We start from the raw sequence: 23,712 nt of genomic DNA, 5'->3' as shown, positions 1-23,712 counted from the left end.
CCAAAAGCAGGAAAGTTCCTCAGCTTTCAGATACTGATTTTATTTATACAGTAGCAAGCTTTTTACCTGAAAACAGCTACTTGTCTATTTTAGTCAAAAATGTTCCATAAAATTCCTCATGGAAACAGTACAATTTTTGGTAGGCAAGATGGTTGGCTAGCATAGCTACCCAAAAAATAGTCAATATGGATCCTAAACTCTTTCATACTAGTTCCCATCTAGAATAATAAAGTCACACTACTGAGAAGCAGACAGTAGTATACAGTAACGAGACCCTTTACACTTTGGCAAAGTGGACTGCCCCTCTGCCGCCATCTGTCACATGGTAATAAAATGTAATGGAATATTGACAGGAAAGTTCAGTGTTTACTGACATACCACCACTATCTTCCTCTGACTTCATGGGCCAACATAGTAAAATAGGAAGCATTACTTTCAGAGTAGGCCTCATACAAGTTTCTACCACTGCAAATAAGTACTAAAATATTTTCAGTGTTGCCCTTATTTCAACTACAACACTGAAATTGTCAAATGCGGAGAGAAAATCTTCTCTTCAACAAGCAGTTAGGTCACAGTTTCCTTACCTTAAAAATACAGGGCAATCTTAGACATACAGAAATAACAGAATTCCCCCAATGTGTGGTTATTGAATGCTTCTAATTAGAACTGTGAATCGCTTAGGTAAGCAATTTATGATTGATTCATGACTTCCATGATAAAAGGTAAACCTACTTCAACCACAGCCTATCAGCATACTACATGAGCAAGATTCCCAGTATATTTACAGAACACAGTTTAAAATAAATGGATTAAAGTATTATTTTTTCATAAGAGTCTAAATGCATTTTCCACCTGTAAGTATCTACAACATTTAATGATATGTTCAGGTTGGTAAAAGTTCCTATGAAGGTGTAGAACAACATTTTCTTGTTCATATATTACTACTGATTTGCCTGTTGGCAATGCATTCCCAATAACCAAGTTAGTTCACTCAATACTTACAATAATGAGCTCATAAAGGAATAGTCTCTTTTTTTTGTTAGCATGGCAGTCTTCCTTTAGCCTCCTCACAACATGTGCAACTCTATCTGATTCTTTATCACCATGTGCCTCGTTAAAGTCATCCAAAGATATATGTGAATACCCTAGCACCTCAGCCAATGCTCTCCAGTCATAAACACTCTCTGATACTGTAGATAAAACTACTGAGTAGATATAAGTCAGTTTTTTAAATGGCAATGTAATCTGTTCAACAAGACTCCTGGTAGTCAGTTCACTGTCAGTAGTGTCCATAGCTTGCTCTTTAGAAATCACTTTTATGTTTTTACAATGTACAAGACCAATCTTTCTTCTGAGAACTCCCACATACCATTCTTTTATTCTAGCTTGTCCAATAGCTTTTACTTTATCTTCACCAAGAAGTGCTATTGTGTCTCCTTTAAAATATTCCAGCAAATAGTCAATTTTATTTTGACGTAGCACAGTTTTCAAAGCCACTCCGTAAGTACTAACATTCAAAATTTTGTTTTGAAACTTCGGATATTTAACTGTTGGTATTAAAAGCAAAGGTGCAGATTTGATTTCTTTGCGTTTTTGTAAGCGTCGTGGCCTACTGATAATTCCACTTAATTTTGGAGCTGGATCAGGAGTCGTAACATGGAACTGTGTTACTTGGCTACTTTTTGAGACTTTAATCTGAACAAGAAAAACAAAGAAATGCATCTCCCTGCATCCTAGCATGGAAAACAGGAATTGTTGGCGGACCATTTCACCAGTTTTCAGTTCTTCCTCTTTGATATTTTTGCCTTCGTCTTCCATCTTCACTTCAAAATCTGGATCACAGGAAACCAAAGAAATGCTTAGATCCTGGGGCTTTTCAAGCAGAAATGTATGTTTTCCCCACAGCTGAAACACTACAGGGGGCATATTTTTCCCTCCTTTTTTTATATCACAAACTGTAAGTTTTCCTGGAATGTAGTTATGACCAAACACTGCAAAAACCGCTGTAAAAGATGGATGAATATATTTGGGACCATAAATTCCAACTGAGACAGTTCTATGAATGTAGTCCCAGACGTTAGTGGCTGGAGGCTGGAGTTTGTTTGCTTGTACTGCAATCACTGCATACATCACATGACTCAGGTCTGATATCTTCACTTGTATAGTATCTTGATAAGTGTAGCAATTTTCTAGCTTCTTAAAAGGCCCTTCTTTATCAAGACCGAAAAAACACACGATATCACTCATAACTTGACTGAGAGGGTCACTCTTCACTTTAGCTGCAACTTTCACCTCTAGAAAAATGGCTTCCTTTGTGTTGAGGTTGCTCAATGTAAGTTCTATCAGAGGACTTACAGTGCTAGACAGTTCATTGTTAAATGATGATGGAGGGTTAAGGATAGCCCTTAAACCGACCTCTTGGAATTCTCCAGGTAATACATGACCCACAGGGACGTGAACATTGATATCGGAGTCAGGTAGCTGTACTGAACCCCCTTCATGATTCAGTTTACAAACTACATGAATGTCTGTAGCTTGTGTCTGTGCCCATCCAGGACTATGGCTCATGGCTTCTAAATCTAGGCAAGACCGAGTAAGTTGTCGGTGACTCAACCAAGCCATCTTGTAGGCTTCACGGTCAATTTGAAGGCACGTTGTGTCAGAAACTGTAGTTTTTTGAGGTGTTGGCTTATGAGAATTAAATTTTTGGTTATCAATAATATCCAAGAAGTCAGAGACACTCTTGGATCGTCCAGATCTTCTTGTTGAGCTCCTTCTTAGAAGACAATCAAGATTTAGCTCATCTCCTGAGGAAGCCAAAGAATCTCTGTCACTAGAAACTTTAGAGAACAAATAGGACTTTTCTTTCATTATAGGAAAGTATTTATTGTTTCCATTTCTATTGGAAGCAGCTATATCATGTACAAAAGGGTTGGAAGATGACAGTTCGTTCCAGAAAGGGTTAGTCTTGGAAACAGTATGGGCATGTTTGAAGAGATCAGACCACTCAATATCCACATCCATTTTGCTTTCATTGACATCTGTTTAAGAGAAGAAAAGGAAAAAAGAACACCAAGTATTTCCTAAATCACAGAAACTTGAGACATTCCATTAATTTCCAACTGACACTCTTAAAATGACTGACAGGTGACTACATTTATCATCTTCAAATATGTACGAATCAAGTTGTTAAGGGATATATTTGTATGTTCTCACTTCAGATCATTACAGAGCATCAATATAGACTATCAATGATTTTAATGAGCATTAACAATTTTCATTATAACTAATAATAATAATAGTACTAACAAATCAGCACTGAAGGATGTAAAAAATTTTCTGCAAAGTACTATGAACACCAAGAAATGTTAAGTAGCATCAAGCATGCTAAGATCCCATAAGGTTTAAGCCATTACATTTCAGTAATCCTTGGTCTCTTACAAAATTCCATTGGTTTCTTTCATTTGTGACTGCCTCTATGCAAAAATTAAGCAACAATTATTTCCTTTTTCAGACACTGTGAATTCCTTTTCATGTTAGAGAGCTTGTATTTAATTCGTATCAGCATTCTCACAATTTATCTCAGTGTGAGAGGAATTTGTTCTACCAGCTTTTGTTTTAAAAAATCATTTTTATTATTTATGAATTCCTTTACAATCTGAAATTCAGAAAAAAAAAATGATTTGGTGGCAAATAGTTTTTCTGAGATTGCATTTAGATAGAATAATAGAATCCTGGAAGATTTGGAAAGACCATTGAGATCATCTAGCCTTATCTTCAATAGACAAATAAATAGGAAATAAACAATAAATAGACAAATAAGGGCATATAAGTGATATTTAAATGTGTGGGGGGTTTTTGTTTTTGTTTTTGTTTTTTTTATAAGAATACTTATCATTAACAATGTCTATTTGCTGTGAATATAAAATGCCCTAATATTTTTTACTAACAGTATACTAATAATAGTTCACAAAAAATGGCTTATATGTTGATTGACTCACACTTCCTGCTACAGAGTCTCTTTGACTTTTTGCACTAAGAGTTTCTGTCACTAATAGTTTGGCACTGTTCCATACAAGGTTATACCACCCTTTCTCTGTACTTGCTTAAAATCCTATAAGGAATTTTAATTTTAGTTTTTAAAAAACTCAGCATTTCTATTAATTCAGCATGTCTATATCCTTCATTATTACACTTCCCATAGCAGTTTTCAAGGTTATTAATTATTGCTGAAGTACAGGAATGGCAGTGCATTCAGCTAAAAAAAGAACTGAAACACTTGTACTTTTCAGTTCCAGTTTTTCGTGAACTGTGACAAAAAGCCTGAACAGTGAAATTTTTCCACAGTTCCAGTAAAATCCCAAATGAGAAGAACCAAAATTGAAATTATCTGCTTCCTAGCTGCCCATCTGGAAGGCTCTAGCATTGTCTCAACCAGAGTCTTTGAAAGGAGCTGCCAGCAGGAGCAAGCGTGAGGCCACCACACTGTGCTGGGCTGCTCAGTCACCAATTGAAAAGGACTTTCATTTCTGTCCAGTGTCCAAAAGCTTTCCCTGCATTCCAATGCTATTGCAGTAGAAACATCATATTTTATATATATATGGAGTAAAAGTCTATGAATTTATATATACATATAAAAAAATAAAAATATCCCAGACTCCATCTTAAATTGTATGTTTCCACAGAAGTCTGAGCAGAAAGCTCTGACAGAACCCATGTCATTTGCCTGGAGTCTCTTGCATGCCAAGCAAACTGCACAAGTTACAGAAGTGCAGTACATTAGCAAGGACAGCAAGTGTGAAGCTCACCATTAGTCACATCTGCAACTGGACAAAAGATAAGAGGTCTATGTTGTGAAGGAGAATGTTTCCTTAACTTTTAGTTTAAAAGAACTGTGAGATTGAAGTAATTCTGGTTTTAGCTCACATTAACAGATCACATTCAACCCAGGGTTTTCTACAGTCCAAAACTCAAGCTGTTAAGCTGAGCTAATGTCAAAATTCCTTTTTCAGATTTCTTCTATTTTACAGAAATGCTACATTAATGAAGTTTAGCTAAGATTTCTCTCTTCTCCTCCCATCTCCATCTACAACACATCCTAAATAGCACTTATTCATATAAGGATAATGATTCCTCCTAACCTGACTGAACTACAATTGTCATGACAGGGAAATTATCTTATGTTGGCAAGTTTCTCTTAGGGGACAGTGCAACAAACCCTGCACTCTGACTCCAAGGATAAACATTATGGTTTGAGCTGCACAAAGCACAAGCAATACAAGAAAAACAAACAAACTACAACAGTTGTGCGGGAGTTTACAGGGTAGCTGTAGCTCTTAATACTATCAAGAGTTTTGCAGAAGTACAAGCTTGAGATGGAAAACCTTAATAAAGAAAACAGCATTAGAGACATACTGTAGGTGGCTGAAGGTATCCGGTCATCCACGTCAATCAGAGTGCCCTCTGACCTGCTCCGTGGAATCTCTGAGTTAGGGAGGGAGGCTGTTCCACTACTGGAAGTGTTTCCCTCCTAGGAAACAGATAAATGTGTAAAACATTAGCAAGTATGCAGGAGTTTTGCTCATGTGATGGGGTAAATGAAAAAACTTGGTAAGTGACGTTATGGTTTAAGAGCAGATTTATGGAGTTTGTCCAAGATCACTGCAGTCCTGAGTGAGTCTCACTGCCTAATTTGAAGCAAAAGCACCAGATGTGACAGCTACAGTACAATGCAGCACCCTAGCATTTGGGGAAAACAAACAAATCACATAATTATATGTCCTGGAAGTATAAATGAGCCAGTTATACATTAATTTCCATTATGAATGGCTTGTATAAAAACTTCATAAAAATAATAATAAACATCTCATTTCCTGTTTTCAATTAAGCTTGACTAGAAACATTGAAGGAGAAGGTCTAGATCTGTTCATTCCTCTGTCAAGTAATATAAAATATTTCCATCCCGATAACACTGTAAATGACAGCAGCCAATAAAACCATTAAGACATATGGAATTTTAAAAATAAATAAATAAAAACAGGGGAAGGGAATGGGCAAATTATAGATTTTTTTGTGGTCCATCCACAGGATAGAATAACAGCCTGCTTTGTTCAGGAGTCTGCTGTACTGCAACCTGACACTTCTTCAACAGAAACTTCAGCTGACTCAGATCTTGTTTTTATTGTGATTAAAAAGAGGGGGGGGGAAATGCCTTGAGGCAGGTTTTGCTGCGGTTATTAAAAAAAAAAATAATAATAAATTAAGAAAGGAAAAAAAAAAAAAAGGAGTTTTCAGTGATGGTTCCAGTAGGTGAATTACGGGAAAAAAGAAGTACGTTTTATACTAGAAAATTACTGAATGAGAAACTGGAAGCCGGATGACTGTTTCCATTGTGCACAGTGCAGTGGCTGAAGATGTGATTTTTTTTTTCCACTGCAAATTTAACTTGGTACCTTTTATTCCTATGACAATGGCTACCTTCAGCAAATGGCAATCTGATCAGATGCTGATTTGCACTCAGTCAGGATGGAAGGCTGATGTCTGGCTAAGGCTGACAGCTAGCCAGTGCCTTTGCTGTCATGGGGCTGCAAGCACTTTTAGGTTCCTGCTACAAGAAATCTCAGGCTTCAGCTTTAGAAAGGCTGATTTTAGATAACATTGGAAGCTTGCCTCCAAGACTAATAGTTTGTATCTTCTGCTACTAATGCCATACTGAAACCAAATCTAAAATGCCTCTTTCACCCTGACACTGTAATTCCAACAGCTGATATCCCATATCTGTATAAAATTATCACCATCTGCTGTAAGGAGCATTATCTTTGATAATGCATCTGCTTTCCTACAGAGTAAATGTTTTCCATTTCTGCTGTATCTTGAAATGCTGAAAAACTGAAAATGTTGTAAAAGTATGCTGGATTTTTATCTCAGATTTCCATTTCGAGGATTTGGGGTGTTTAATCACCAGTCTTGACTGTAGAGACGTTACATTGGTATCCATAGTTTAAACTCCCAGTAAGTTTGCAAAAGGAAAGTTTACTTCTTATAGCATCAGTGCATGTGCACTGTCAGCACTGAACCCTGACTTATGATTTATTGACAGTTCTTTGAATAGTTAATAAAAAGAACAGGTATTTCAGTAGCTCTTTGAAAGGGGAGGCAGTAAGTTAAGATGAGGATAGGGCAAGAGAGGGCAAGTAGCTGCATAAAGGCTAAAATAAGAACCCTTAGGGGAAGAGAGAGAGAAAGAAAAACAAATCTCTTACACAGTGGGTGTATGCCAGAGACATGAGAACAAGATTGCATATTGAAATCTTATACGCACTACAAACTTCTGCAGAAAGAATAAACCAGTTCCTGAAAGGTTCCTCTGGGAACTTGTTAAAACCTTCACCACTAGCCTGGCACAAAGACAGTAGAGACAGATACTGAAAAGGAAAACCAATTTCAAAAATAAAGCCTCTCTCTCATGATGAGGGAGCCCTGTGATTTAGGCATGACTTCAGGCCAGCCAGAAAGAGGAGGAGAGAAGGGGGACAACCCAGATGTTTGTTTGCAAACAGTGACCACATTTGGTCAGGATGCCACGGGATGTGGGAAATTTTGAGGACAAGCTGTACACATACCATGGGGGTACTGTGTGCTGTGTGTCCTGAGCACAGTGACATGATCTGACAGCAGGGCTGGATCCCATTTCCTCTGTGTTCCAGCCTTAGTGCTGGGAGTGCTTAAACTCCCAGTGCCACTGTATCAGACTCTGGAAATAAGAAAGCCCAATGTTTCACCTTCTCTGTGCATAAATTCTTTGATAAAATAGTATCCTGACTGCAGCTTTGGATAGGACAGCCCTATTAATTAGAAAGTTACATCAGTAAGTTCAGATGATCACCTGCACAGGAGATGAGTGCACATGGGATGAAAAACCTTGCTGAATAGGAGCAAAGGGAAAAGTTATGAAAAATCTTTGCTGCAGAAAGAGGAAATTATGTATGGGAAGAAACAGAAGCTATGCTTTTCATTTGCTGTAGCTGCTGAGTAAGAAAGATGTAACCTGACAAGTACTTAATGGTGCAGAGAATTATTTGACTGATAGTATGTCAGCTCACAGCATGAAGTGAGTAGGAAATGAAGAAGTAAAGAAGTTGGAAAGAGATAATCTACGGAGGTGACCAGAGAGCAAACCTGACTGTAGATAGACATGACACTTTTCCGTAAGAGAGAAAGAAATAGGTAGGTAGGTGCAGACTGCTGTTACTGCCTGGAGGGCCCTGATCAACCCACTGGGACAGGGAAAGCAGAGCACATAGCTCGTGGCAGGCATGCTGCAGACTGTCACAGGGGAAGAAAAACACATTAGAGGGAAAGTCTCAAGTAGAAAGCTGAAATTTGCAGAGAAGCCAGGAGACAGATTTGCTGCAAACAGCATTTTTGCTGCATGCAATGCCTTTGGAAATGTCTTCCAGGTCTTTTAAAATTCAAGTGCTTTTTTTTTTTTTTTTTTTTTTTTTCTCTTCTTCTAGAGTCGCTACCAAAGAAAACATGTCCTGCTGTGCTTAAAATAGTGGTGAGGAAAAAAACAAAGTCCAAAAGCAAACACTTCCCCACTGCCTCTGCCCTCAAAAACAAGACAGAACGCATTCCTTTGCGTTTTTAATGTATCAGCATCCCAGAGTGAGACACCAGCAATATGCCTTTCATTCAACCTTAGCCCTGTTTGGCCTGCTTCAAGAAGAGTCTGCGTTAACATCAGAGTTCTACTGTGGCAGTTTCACCCCACAGACTCCTTGCACATGTAGTGATATTCAGGCATTATTCACAATGATTCATGGCATTTGTATCTAGAAGTTTTGCCATTTGCAAATACAAGACAAGCAACACAAGCAGATGATGGAGATGTACTACATTCCTCAGGCTCACTCAGCTGTCATGCAGGACAATGACTTGCTAGTTACAGAGGCTGGATTATTAAATTTACAAGTATAATTCTGAAAATGGTGCAAGGCCTCCTCATCAGAATGTTAAATACAGTATTCCTGACCTAAACAAATACACAGAATCATTTAACTTCTATCAAATGAAGAAAAGGATTTCTAAAGAGAAAGCAAAACAAAGGAGAGAGATGGTTTCAGAAGGTACTACACATCATCATCAAATCTAAAATACCTCCTGTTTTAAACAGATTAACACATCTGCAACTGAATATCAGTTACACCAATGGGTCGTATTACAACAGTCCCTTGGTACTCATGGTCTGCAGACAGGTCATTGGACATGAGCCTACCAATCTCTCGACCACAACGCTGAACTATGGTACTGTAGCTAATGGTAGCAAAGGACAACGAGCAAAGTTTTCAGTTGATGTGATACAGTCTTCAGATTACTGCCTTAGCCTAGGATACGTGACACAGTTGAAAAATTGGTTCTGTATCTGATTTTGTACTGAGAAAGCAGTGGCTTTTAATGTTCAAACTAAAGTTCTCAACCATATGTTACCTATCTTACCAATACTTAGCATCAGCAATGTTAGTACCCTAGTATGATCCTATTACCTGTCACTTTGCCTATAATGGTGAGAAAATGTTTTCAGTTGATACATTTACTAACTTATTCTGTTTTTAAATAATTGACTCATTTGGTACCTACTTTTCAATTCTGAAAACTTATCATATTACGATAATGTGATTTGCAGATGCAATCACACTCCTGCCTGAACCCAGGTTTTAAGGTTTCTGCAGACCCAAGATCTCTGTGTGGTGATGCTTGTAACCAACATAATCGCTGCTCATAATACTTCATTTGAGCTAGCTTTAAAGGGAAAACTGTAGTCTTAGTGAAACAAAGAGCAGGACCTGAAGTGGGTCATCCTCTCAGTACATTTCCACAACTTCACCAGGGGCTTTTTATAGCCTCCACTTAGCTCTGCACTACCCAAAGTAGCCAGTTTGGAGAATACTTTGCAAGCAAAAAGTGCCTACACTCCCTTTACAAAGCAAACACCCTTCCTTTCATTCCACACATCTAGACTACAAAGTTGCCTGTTGTAAGTGTAAGGACAATGGCCTTTATTTTTTTACTATATATAATTTACTATTTTCCCTTGCACATGGGAACATTGCTTTCCAGAAACCTTGAGTATGCTTAGATAAATCTTGATGTTGTATTTTTATGTTTCAACTACCACACTGAAATAAGTTATGCTTTCTCTTTGGCATCAGAAAAAAAGACAGATATATAGAGAGATACAGATATAGACCTTTTTTTTCCACCCGTATAACCAAATAAATTTTTAAACAACTGAAAATGGAAAGTAAGGATGTCTTTAACAACTTTGTACCATTAAGTCATAATATTACTTCTTTATTCTGAACAAAGAACTTCCCAAGTTTATTTCCTTAATTTTTCTAAAAGCTCATTTACTTCTTCTCAAAAGCCTCTAAGAACAATGATAGTGATATTTTTTAAAAAACAAACAAGCAGACAAACACAATGGATTCTCAAGTGCCATGTTTACATAAACTTACTGTGGGAGCACAGAGTTCCTTCACTATTGGAGGTCACAGAGCTTACAACTTACTACTGACAGTTATCCCATGAGTTACACCTTCAAAAGTGATGTTGGACACCCTCTGTAAGGAGCATCTTTTATTTAGCAATCTGATTATAAATTTTCCATTTCTAAGTGATTCAGTGTTTCTTTGCGTGTGTGTGTTTCAGTGCCACCATAATATAAACTATATTGCACAGCAAAGGTAGGGCTTCTATGTAAAGTGTTCTGCATGTAAACCAGAGCCCTACTGCCTATCCTGTTCTTTTATATTTTTATAATAACCTAGAAGGATGAGAACTCAACTAGGAATCTCAGAACTTTTGCTAACTATTTATGTCCTTGTGAGCTATAGCTTTCACGTGATGATCAGTTTGTAAATACAGGATACTCCATCTGTTGAGTATTTTTCCCTTGCTTTCATCTTTTCCTGCTAATTAGGCTTTCTCATAACCAAGCTGTAGGCAGAGGTTACACTGGGTCTTTAATTGAGCAGCTTACCTGCCAGTTGAGGGACTATGGGGCCTTAGGCACCCACATGCTGTGTCTGCTTAGACAGCACTCCCAGCTTCCCTGCAGAGTGTTTATTATGCTTTTCCCAGAAAAAAAAGGCTCGTGAATTTGCAGAGGGACAGATATAAGCTGTGGTCTCTTTGAGAGCAGGGGGAAAAGAAGCAGCAATAACATCTATAGTTGTGAATGATTTACAATGTCATGGCTGACAGAATAATAAAGGGAATTTTTTATTTTTATTTTTATTTTAACTAAAAGCCTGTGTCTTGGAGTCACAGTCATAGCAAAATAATAATAATAAACAAAAACAAAATAAAAATAAAAATTAGGCTTCCTTTTTCCATACACTGGATTTTGGCAACATCTAAATGTTTAATGTTCCTACAGTTATATATGGAAAGCAGTACACTTGCTATCCACTCAGAACACAAGTAAAGGATAACAATTTCCAGGAAATCCAGTGCAGGAAAAATAGTGAACTTGTTCTTCATCAGAATCCAGCATTCATGCATTTCATCAAGTCACATATTTCCCAAAAGTAACTAATTGAAGGGCTGAGCACAGGAAGGGGAAAAATCCCTCTTGACTTTTAACATTTAATGTCTCAGCTAGTCCAGTGGCGTGATAAGTGAAACCCTTCAAAAGCTGCACTCTCTTCATGGCGCTAGTCAAAGCACCAAGGAATCCACCAGCAGAGAAAGGTGATTGTTTTATTCACTCACAGTGCTTCTAAGCTCTTAACTTTATAATTAGAATCAATATAGTGATGTTAAGCATGTATATCAGCTGGACAAGTTGCAAAGATGTAGGATTTTTTTCCTATACCAAACTAAAACAGACACAATAATGCAATGTGACTGACAGTGTGCCTGGACCCAGTCTTGAACTTCCAGCCGTGAAATTGACATACCTCCCTAGGTACTGAACCTACATTTCCTACAGCCATAGACTGAAGATACTTAAGCAAAACATGCAACATGAACCTCAGAGAAAATTCAGCTTGAAATGCTGTCTGTATGAGGCACTATGGTGCGCTCTTTTAGGAAAATGAGGTGAATGCCTGAAGAAAGACCCCAGCCTAGGTTGTTAAGTGGATCTAGTTTAGAGAGTTTCTAACTATAGCATAGTCATTCTCCAGCACACTCAAAAATTACATTTTGTTTTACTTCTGACTTTGTAACTGACACACGAATAAGTGACAGAACAAATAGTATATCTGACAAATTATGAATTGGTTTTTTTTATTATTTATTTTTTAAAGAAAAAGCAGATACGTGTCTTTCATGTACTGATCTGTTTTGGCTTGTTTAATAGTCCTTGGCATTTTAGCAAAATCAGGAAGAGAGCATCCAGTGGAGTCTTAATCACTGTGACTCTTCCAAAGGAATATTGCGGAAAGCCCATATTTTCTTTACTGCTTTTTGTGGGAACCATAGACTACAAAACTTGGTCAGGACTTTTTCTCTGGCAGTGAGATGTCATTTCATTGAAAACATTTGTGCATGCATTGCTAGTGACAGGATACCCTTTAAGTTGCACCTGCCAGTATTTTGAAGTTATTTTTGATATTGTTTGCTGAAACTGTAATTTTGAAGGGAAGAATTGAGAAGAAGTCAAAAAAAAAGCAAATTTTGTTCTCAAAAAGTCACACCCAGTACCTCTTATTATATTGCAGACACTCCCTATACAAATATTCTTGACTGGAAAAAAATTTAAAAAAAAAATTAAAAATCTTACTTATTTTAAAAGGAATTTATGTTTAAATGGGTAATTTCTCTACCAGTGAAGGACATTTTAATCTCCAAATTGTATTCTTAGATATTTATGAATAGATTGTTAAAAATGACATACTTTTACAGAAATAATATGATTAATATGAAATAATAGAGCCAGATGGATCCTGAAGTGGTGATGATTCAGCAAAAAGAATTAAGTCAGAGGAAGATAAATTACCATATAATATCTGATCCCATCTAAAAATCCATCTCTGATTGCAGCAAACTAGGTATTTCAGTATTAAGAAGTACTACATATGAAGACAGAGGAATGGCTGCTTTAAACATTGCTGGTAGTTTAATACATGCATGTGATGCTGAAGATTGCATGCATGTTATTCTAAGGAAACATTCGATTTCAAGATTTGAGTCAACAAGTTCCCAAAAAATTCCTTGCCCTTAAATGTCTAAAGTTAGTTCTCAAATCTTGCTGCTTTACATTTCATTGACTGAACTATCTGTTCCTATTTAGAGAGAAGCGCATGCCTGTACTTCTCTTATTTACTACCCAATGGTCATCCATTTTTATGCAATGATGACAAAGTCATCCTTCAAAGGGAGAAATAAGTGAATATAAGCACTGTGTGAGCTAGCTGTTCCAGCCCTACTCTTCCTCCAGTCCCTACATTCTTTAGTTCTTCATTTTCTCCATTACACTGCCATGTCCAACTGGGTTTCCAACAGCAGTACTTCCTCTTGCAATGCATACCGTTAGCATGGATGCAATACCTCAGTGGAAAGTTAGGTTTCCTATTCAGGAAAACCACATGATTTTAGTGCTACAGATAGTGTTGCCCATTGAAAGCACATTTGTATATTCCTTTTTCTGCCCCTGTGGAGTGCTCAGAGGCAGAAACCATACCTGAAGTCCTCAACAACATCTGTGGTTGACCGCTTGAATAGATGGATGAATTACTCATATGACAAATAAGAGAAAACCATATTTTAGCCCAGACATTCTTACACTGACTTTAATACCTTTCCTTCTAATCCTCTCCAAAAGCAACACAACAGCTCCAGCTCTCACTTCCTAGGCTGCTACAGGCACCATACCTCCACCTTGACATGTTCCAACTCTTCCTTCTAAGCCAACATCACTGACTTCTGAGGGCAAAATTTGATGAAGCAGATGAAAGTTATAGTGGCTCAGGAGTAGTTTGAGCAGGTACTACACAGAAGCCTGCCTGCCCATTCATTAAACTTTCTTTACTCAGCTCTATTTTTCCATGCCATTTGCCATGAATAAAACACTTTTTCTTTCTTCCTTTTGGTTGATATGTCAGTGGTGAGAAGAAAAAGATAACAAAGCTTTTGCTATTTTCTTACTTTCTAACTATATACAGGTGCATTTACTATGGCAGTGAGTGTTAGAGATGCAGAGGGAATGAGCATAGGCCAGCGGGTCAAGCACCAGAATCTCATCTCTCTGCCCTGTCCCCGTTCAAGATTTTTTACATAAAGTATACTCATTTTCGGTAATAATGCAGCTACTGCAAGACTGAGCCAGTGTCCAGCCTTGTGAAAATCTAGGTTCCAACCCTTTGTTTTGGTTCAACCTTTATAGAAACTGAATTTACCTTCCACTTCATATAAACTAAGCAAATTCAGTATTTTGTAATACTAACTGTCTCAAAAGGCTGCAGTTCTTTGACCTCACTGCAAAATCCTGTGTCTCATTTGCTATCTAAAACCACCTTTGCAGCCACATGATGCTCCATTCACTAAAAGGAATAACCACCTGGCATATGAAATAAAACAGCTATGTAGACTATTGCCAGCCTACTGTTATCAAGAAAATGTTACAGAAAATTTATCTGGGATCACTAGGATATTTAAACACTGATGATGAATTAATTTCATATATATTATTTTAAAAGGCAGTTTTCTTATACTACCTTAAGTTGAGGTTCTTCTGACACTGTTCTTGCAGAAATGTGGCTATCTCTGCCTGCTGGAAGAAAATGACAACAGTGCCTCATACACTGGCTACAGCAAACTGGAAAGAACAGAACCACCATTTCAAATATGCCTTAACAGCCTAGGGTAAAAAGATCCTACAAGTACCAGCACAGACCATGTCATTTGGGATTACTGCCTACATGAAGCTGGAGTTCCTCTAGTTGCCCATTTTCAGTTTGATCATTGATAGCAGAATAAAGTTTGCTTTGAACTAAAACCAGGTACAAGGTTACAAGTTGTATAAACTGAAATCCAGACCATGGTTATAAAGGCTTTCTAGAGTTGTGTATTTCTGACTTAGGAACCTGAAGGTATCTGCCATGTGCTAACTCTGAGGATTCAGCCTACGCAGAAACACCTTCCAAATGCCACCCCTAAAGAAATCTTTTTGGTTTCATCTTTGTAAGTTTGCTGTCCTTGTTCCACATGAACTGAAATGTGGGAGGAAGCTTCCACATCTTTACCATAAGGTCATTGCCTTTGATGTTAGAGCATTACACTCGTTGGCAGGAAGTCTGGAGTTTTGCATCTTTAACCAGCTCCTACTACTTCAGATAATAAGTGTTCAAAAATACATGTTATGAGAAATACTTCAGATTCCTGTAAATGAAATTAAACTTTCTTTTTTTTTTTTAAATACAATTTGGTATTTTATAATTTTTCTACAGCGATCAACATACAAAGCACATGAACAGTGCGTCTGAAAGACATTAGACCAAGAAACTCACTCCTGCCACTGCATGCATATCCTTGCCATTACTGTCAGGGGTTCCTCGTTTGAAGTATACAGGTGTCAAAACATGCAGTTATCATATTAGCATTTAACTTGTAAACATCAAACATGCACCTTGATGTGTAATAGCAAGTTACTTTGCTTAAGAGATTTTATTCCTTGGCTGCAGAGAGACTGGAGATTCCTGTTACTTCTCTTTGCTACAGACATGTGCAAACGTGTTTGTGCCACTTATTATTTGAGATTTTCAGTCTCCTGTTATGGTAAAAAGAGAAGACTTCCATCTTTCATGTCACCGATGATGACAAGCAGATATTTACAGAACATAAGATTCTCCAACCAAGAAGTATCAACTACAGAGAGCAGGAGGAATGTGAGATATGGAAGTCAAAATACAAAGGATATGTTCTGCTTCCAAAGTTTAGATGAAACTTAGTGAAAGTTATTATCCTCAGAACTGCAATAGACTGTGCTGAGCTTCACACCATGACTGTATGTTTATCAAGGCAGACTGAGTGTAACTGAATAGTTTGTATTGCTCTGTACGCTAGGTCAGATTATTTTATTTTATTTAGGTGATATCATTAAATTCATCTCACGCTACTGATTCTAGTACATTTTTACAATGCTGAGTCAATGCCTGTAGTCTTCATTAGGTATGCTGAATCACTAACATGCACACAAATACTTTTGTCTTAACGTTCTTTAGAGATTGGCAATTAAAAAAAAAAAAAAAAAAAGGCTTAAAGTATAATCCACAGAGAACATTTTGCCTGCAGGAGAAGAGTGAGCATTCACTCACTCCACTTTCTCCATATTAAGAAAGAAGCGATTTGCAACCCAAGGAAGGCATAGGCTGCTCAAGACACAGACATACCCGTCCCACCTCTCCCAAGAGGAACAGGGCTTGAGGCACATGGACTTTAGGACTATGGGCACGGAAACTCAAAAGCTGGCAGCTTGTCTATTTGTTGGACACTTTCAGAATCACTAGATGTGATTTATTCACAGATTTCAAAGCCAAAAGAAACAAATTTATTGCCTTTACTCTTCCTATGCAGAACCAAGGGCTCAGACATTCACCTTACTATTATTCTGCCAAGCTAAATACATTTTTATTGACTTGGAACAGTTAGAGAGACATCCAATCTCAAGACCCAGAGCTGATGTTTATATTATGGTGGGACACGAATGAGGGTTACGGTTTAGTTTTTCATTTATATCCTGGCAGACCTAGCTGCAACAGCAACCCTCTCCTAAGCTTCGAACAAATACACAGTAAGCCCATCCTGGTCACAAGGAGCACAAGACAAGGAAGGGCAGAGACAGAAGCTGGTAGGAGGGAGGAGTGGAGAAAACCAGTTTACAGACCAAAAACTAAAACATGAGGAGATCAATAGGCATGTTACCATGTCTTTCACTCCTACCATAAGAGCTGCATAAACAAGCACTGAGCTTAAAAATCTGGCTCAGAACACACAGGAAACCAGTGACAGAACAGAGGACATTTGAGTGCCTTGGGAAGAAAGCTACCACGGCAAACAGGGCTTTGACAGTCACTGCATAAGTATTACAAGAGCCATTCTTCATCTCAAAATGCTCACACTCTAAAGAGGCAACTAACTGAAGAATAAGGCAAGCATTAGAAACAGCTCCTGAGAGCTGTGTAGCATGGGCACATCTGGCCTTGCTTTTCAGCTATCAGAAGAAATCAAAAGCAGCAGTTATGTTTAACACGTTGTAGAAAATTACCAATATAGAGAGAGATTATACACACTCACCACTGTTTTTCTTTATTACTTCATAAAACAAAAAAAGAAAACAAACAAAAAGTAGTGATGGTGAATGCAACTTCTGTTAAGTGCAGCTTTCAAGAAAATTGTCCAATTATGATTTACAACTAAATTATTTATGAATCCTTCGAATATTTCAAAGCACCTCAGAACAGCACTTATCCCACTGAGCTACCATGCTAGCTTCTCCCACAGTCCTCATAGCTATGTGGAGTTTAACTGTGGGTTTTTTTAGCTCACTGAATTAATGTAACCCACAAATTAGCCCTGTGTACTACCTAGCTGCAGGACTGGAAAACTTTGCCCCATACCAGCTCATAGTAGTTTGTCCAATGCATGGAAAGTGCAGGGTAAGGTTTTGTTTAGCTGTCCTCTTCCCACCCCTTGAGAGATAACACTTGTGAACACTTCAGCTAGAAGCTCCTTCTGGTGAGAACTGCTAGATGTTTCCTTGGGTGTATTTCTTGCATTGCTCATTTCACTTTTATAATATATAGTATAAAACCTACTGGAAGCGAGTTAGAGAGACCAAGTTTCAAATGGGAAGTCAAAAAACTTCACATACCCACACACTGAGCAGAAGAGCAAGCAGCCATTACTCAGGTTCAAAGCACTATAATTTCATACAGAACAACAGGTGACAAATTATGCTGCAGGAATTAGGGCAGCATTACAAGTAAACAGGGAGTTCTTGTCTCCCTGATATGTTGAACCCTTCATCTTTACAGAGACCCTTAAATTAGGGCAAGCAGATCAGAGAAAAGGAGCTCAAAAAGGTGATCACCACACTACAGGCTTTTCTCCAGGGCTCAGAGTTAGTGCTGCATGAGATCACCTATGAATAAAGCCAACCACCTAAAAGTCTTGCCAGTGGCCCCACCCCTCCCCTCGGTTATTTCAGGCTAAGTCATTTCCTTTTAATTATGCCGCTTAGTGCATGTAGAAATACAGTTTCTTCTTCTTGTAAATACATACCCAAATTCTGTTCCCAATTAGATCATAGGACTTAAATTGGACTGCAGGATCTGCCAGAGATGGATCACAAGTTTTGATCCTACTGGTGAAAGTTTTGATCTTGATAGACCCAGGCTAAGGTGGGAACTCAAACAACTCATTAAGTCACCGCACAAATGTTTTCTTATACAGCTTACTGCAGCCAGCAGGCAAGGAGATGTTTGCTTTGGTGTGACAGTAAGAGGACTGGCACAGTGGGCAAGCAATGCCGTTAGCAGGTAGGACTAGTAAGTAAAAGCACAAACAGAATTAATACCATTATTTTTTTAACCAGAATTCTGTGAAAACTGAAGTAAAAGTCCATTACGTAGTTCACTCCAGAAGTAATGTCTCCTATTTATTACCATGGAAACTATAAGAACTGCAAAGAGTGCCATAGCACTATTGATAGAGAATTCTCAGTTACAAAACACTACTCTTCAGTATTGTCACGTCCCCTTAGCTATGCATTTTTGTCAGTAATGAACAAAAGCCTGCGTGTCACACACCTTAAGAATCCATGCCAGTGGAGGTGATCCACTGTTACTGTCACTGCTGCTGAAATGCACCACCCCACATGTTCACTGTTTGGTCTCTGTGAAGTTTCAGTAGATGTCAATGAATGTCAGTGGGTACCATTTTTTTCTGCATAGAGGAATTTAATTCCACTCCTTTGATTCATCCACACTTCCGTATCAGATGCCGTTCTGTCAGACTGCCCCTCTGCTGCCATCTATATAATGGTAACAAAATGTAAAGAAATATTGACAGGAAGGTTCAAGTTCTACTGCCATAGCATCAACATCTGCCCCTGACACCATGGGCCAACATGACAAAATAGCAGGCATTATACTTTTGGAACAGTTCTTTCACTTGAGAATCATCTTAAATGTTTGTGAGCTCCCATTTGGAGAAAGTGAGAATTATATGCTTCTATGGAGAGAGGGATGGACATCAGAGTACTCAGAGCAAGCTCGGGATAGAACTAAGGTCAAATCTGTCATGTTTTTAAGGCTTTAAACAAGAGACAGGATCACATGGCAATTGTGCTTAAGGCTAAGGCTGCTCTTGAGCATGCTACTTGGTTGCAGGGCTGGCTGTTCCAGAAACCAGCAGTCTTACTGTTACTTATCTGGTCTCACAGTGAGCTGTCCCAGGCACCAATGAGTCAGTATCTGTACTGCTCTGTGGGATGTAATAGAAAGGTGAGAGAAGTGGGACTACCATGTTCAGCAGCAAGTAGCCATTAGAGCAGCTTAAACGTAAAGCAAGACCTTTCCCAAAGTAAAATAGCAGCTCCCCGTGTCTCAGGCATGTTGTGAAGAGGAATACAAAGAACATTTTGACTTCAAATTCTTCAATGGAAACATACTTCCTCTAAGAACTTGAAAAGATCCTTTTCCCATTGATACAGCTAAGGAAAATGGCTGATTCAACTGTCTACATTTAGGATTCCTATAACTGTCATCCAGAGTCTTTTGGACTACAAATCCTAAGAGCAGAAGATCTAGAAGTGCCTGTTGTAGGCTGCCAAAATGCCCACTGGGTTTCAGAACAGAGTCACCCATACACTAAGAAGAAGGCAGCATCCTCAGGTTCGTAAGAAAGATTTCATCCATAGCTGGCTTCCTCCTGAGTAGACTGGCTCAAACAGAGAAGCTCAGCTGTGCAAGTAAGGGACTCCCATCATCACAGTGAATGCCTCCTATGAAATTCATTTAAAGGAACCTAAAAACCTTTCCCATCCCCCACAAAGAGTACAATATATTATCCTTGCAAGCTCTAAGGCTTCCCTTTCCTGAAGCTTTTCATGGTTCAAAGCCCTGCATCAACTTTGCTTCCACTCCTCCTTATGCATGCACTCCTGTGGCTAAGCACACTGAAGTACACAATAGACACTGAAGTAGACACTCACTTCACTGAAGTTCTGTTGGGTGGGAAGGCAAGGTCAGTGAAAAGTAAGCTGAAAGTGTTTGCTCACAAAGCAAAATATTTTGGTTACTCGTGCTCCAAGAAACTACAAAGAACTACCAGAAATTTTAATAACTTGAGCAGCATAAGATTAAGTTTGCCGCATATAAGAACATCAAGTGGCATTTTTGGAGGTACACTTTTTAAATGTTCTTATGAATTGAGTTCTAAACTAGTTTCAGTTTCTTAGGAAAAATTTACTAATGACTCTGGACAAGTTTGCCTGAAGTACAGAGACGCCAAAAAGTCAAATAAGATACAGGACTGTACTAAGAAGCAGATGAAAATATGGAAAAATATTACAGAGCCAACACATATACATGTTTCATATGAATATATGACCTCAGCTTTACTGAGAATGCTTCTCTAGAAGTTAAAAAGACTTAAGGTTAAATCAGTCTAAACTTTGTGTAATAGCAGCAGGGTATGGGATTGTCAAGACAGGGACACTGTTAAAACAGCTCCTTTCTGTTTTTCCAACCACATTCCATTTCCCATCATTGGATCTGGGAGGAAACTTAGGATCCTATGTAGTATTTTGTAGTAGAAGGGGTGGAAGCGTCTGTAGTTCCAGAGAGATCTATGCTTACTATGTTCTCTTTTTTTTCCTTCAAGTACACAGCATAGAGTTTCTGGTGCAGAAGTCTGACATACCACAGATGCCACTGACAAATAGCTCAGATATTTATAAAGGAGATCCTTTAGTGACCATCATATTCCATTGACTGATTGGCTCTTCGGATTCAGTCTTTTGTTTTTTACATTAACATGATTTATATTCTTTCACTTTGTGAATTTGGAGTTTCATTCACTTATTCTGCATTCTTATTTTAAGACTGAACTTCCCCAAATGGGACTCATTCCAAAGTTTACAGTAGCATGAACATGGATAGTTTCTAAAGTTCATCTACTGTGGAAAAGAGAAAATAAAGGCATCTGATGTGAGAGTACATTTCAAAATTTTGTTTTCCCTATGATACCTTCGTAGAAATCCCTCACAGAGAGTCCACCAAACACCAACATTCTTGGGCCACAAGCTGAAAGTCCCTATGACAGAGTTAAGAGAAAACTGAGTAACAGAAGCATGCAATTGAACACAATTAACCATTCTCATAATGAGAGGAGAGGAGAAAATAGACAGAGAAGAATAACATTTAAAACCAAACATTTAAATACTCAATAAGCCTTTTACTGCAATATATAATTGCTTGTTGAACAGATTCCCAGAGGATATTGTTGAACTAAAGAGTTTAGTGGACACAACTGAAGGTATTCCTCATTTTTAATGTACTCAACATCAACACAATTTTACAGCTTCCAGGAAGACAGTAATCAGCTTCTATTTGTGCTGTAAATCTCCCTGGATGTCACCCATCCAAAACAGACACCATCAAGCTAGTTCCAATGTGTAAGTTCTTCACTGGAGCATTTCATGTCAACCTCTGTAAAAAATACGGTTTTGGGCTATGAAGAGTGTTGTTTCCAATGTGATAATTTGTTTCTCCCAAAATCTGTGCAATGCATGCTAAAAATGATCCCTTCCCTCCCCCACTTATTCAGAAGGATACTTACTTTCGGTTCATAGTAAATGTACCTCCAAATGATTCTCAAGCTCTAAGATTTTGAACAGACTCCTTTAAAGAGTAATTTTTATCAAAGCAGAGGTGTTACTAGCTGAGCAATAATAACAGGTGGGAAGAGAACAAAAACTGTTTCTTCCTTGTCTTACATTTAAATGTGTGGTTGTTTTGTTTGTTTGTTTGTGGGGTTGGGATTTTATTTCATTTAAACAGACTAGCCAGCTCCACTTGTCATATTTTTAGCCATAGAGAGAGTTTTTTCAAGGTCTGTCAGCAGTTTTTTTGCATTCAGCATAGAGATACAACCTTTCAAGAATCCTTTTAATACAGAACAAATACGTTAAATGTCAGAAGCATACATGCTCTTTAAACTCTGTTTTTCTGATTTCTAATAGCTTTCTTGTTAACAATGAAGATGCTGATGTGGTGTTCAGCACACCCTCTTGCATGTTCCAGACCTCTCTCTGACAAAGCGCTCGGGGCCAGAGCAACTGCTGCATGCATCAACAGGAATATTTCTGTTCATACAGAAGAAAAGAGAAACAGAAACAGAAAGAGAAAAAAAAAAACAGAACCTAGCAACAACAAGGAAGTAAATCAATAAATAAAAGCACATACCCACCCAACCAGCAGTGGCTTTTTTTTCACAAAAGATGAAAGACATGGAAGGTCAGCTTAATACTGGCTAATTTAAAGTTTTTAGGGTCTCAGTATTATTTTTCCTCTCAGGAGTGGCAATCACCAGCAATTAGCAAGCATAGTGCCTTCTTCCATACATTTCAAACTACCTTAGGGTACAGTATCATGCAATCCAAAATATACAAAGGTTCTGCACCTTCTCTAGAGGTACCCAGCACTAGCTATAGCCAGAAACAGGATAGCAGACTGCAGCTTTACTACTAAGTAAACAATAATTGCAGTATCTCAGACCCTCAGAAATACTTTAAATACAAACATACAAACACTTCATATATATATATATATATGTATATATATATATATATATTTAATAATAAAAAAAAAACAACAACAAAAAAAACAAAAAAAAAAAACAAAAAGTAAAAAAATAAAACAACTCACCATTCTGGAAACTAAGATCCTCCACTTAGATCCAAATTATGCCGTGGTTCGGGACATCAGCCCTGTTGAAAGAGCACCTATTTCTTTGCTCTGGCTTTGAAAAATACCAGCGTGCTGAGGGCTGGGTTAGCTGCTAAGAGCACACCTGGTGTGTGTCTGTCTCGGAGAGGTGCTGAACAATGCCTGCTGGAATTTGCAGTCTAGCAAGTACCTAGCACCACTTGTGCAAGAAGTCAGAAGAGAGTGAAGGAACTACATTACCCACAACTGCCTTCAGCTGGTTTATGATTACACCTGAAACCAGAAGAGGTGGTGTGGGAGTTTCGCCCTGGGGAGGAGAGATAGGCGCGCGTGGAAAAGAAGAGAATGTGTTCTCCTTATGCGCTGCCAGGAGCTGTTTAAGGTTTTCTGCTTTCACAAGCCACATGACAGATCTGTTGAATGTGCTTGGAGGGGGCAAAGGAAGGGCTTCTGATAAAGTTCAGGGTTAGAAATAATTAGATTTAGAGGCAATGAATACAGCGACCAAAATTGCATGAACCTGTTGGACCGGTTTGGGGATCTCCATGCATGTAAGGTAATCAGACAACTGGGTATGAGGAAGCAAATGAACAAGGGGCTGCAATGGCTTGAGAAGACACCTATAGAGGAGCCAAGGCAGAAACATTCCAAGCAGAAAGATTTCCTTTTGGCCCTGTGACCTTTAGGAAATTGCGTTTTCCCAAGCATGATATCACAGTTGATGCAATAATTATTTCAGCATTCTTTAGGATAT

General features: G+C 38.2%; 1 protein-coding gene across 2 annotated transcripts in view; it reads right to left on the bottom strand.

Annotated features, from left to right (window-relative positions):
* MACC1 (MET transcriptional regulator MACC1) overlaps positions 1 to 23,503 on the bottom strand; it is a 33,307-nt gene extending 9,804 nt beyond the window's left edge. The window contains exons 1-3 of one of the 2 annotated variants that reach the window (XM_015853867.3): positions 22,938 to 23,503; positions 5,416 to 5,530; positions 1,003 to 3,041 (exon numbers count right to left, since the gene is read on the bottom strand). In XM_015853867.3, the coding sequence (XP_015709353.2) occupies positions 1,003 to 3,041; positions 5,416 to 5,530; positions 22,938 to 22,940 (2,157 nt within the window). In that variant the 5' untranslated portion in view covers positions 22,941 to 23,503. The remainder of the gene's footprint in view (positions 1 to 1,002; positions 3,042 to 5,415; positions 5,531 to 22,937) is intronic. The other variant, XM_085538505.1, reaches the window with a different exon arrangement.
* Positions 23,504 to 23,712: the final 209 nt, after the last annotated feature.

This window comes from Coturnix japonica, chromosome 2 (genome assembly GCF_054131305.1).
Source record: "Coturnix japonica strain WE chromosome 2, WE-NBRP24, whole genome shotgun sequence".
NCBI classification, from domain to species: Eukaryota; Metazoa; Chordata; class Aves; order Galliformes; family Phasianidae; genus Coturnix; species Coturnix japonica.
The sequence above is the reverse complement of the archived record's forward strand: the minus strand, read 5'-3'. Positions and strand labels throughout refer to the sequence as shown.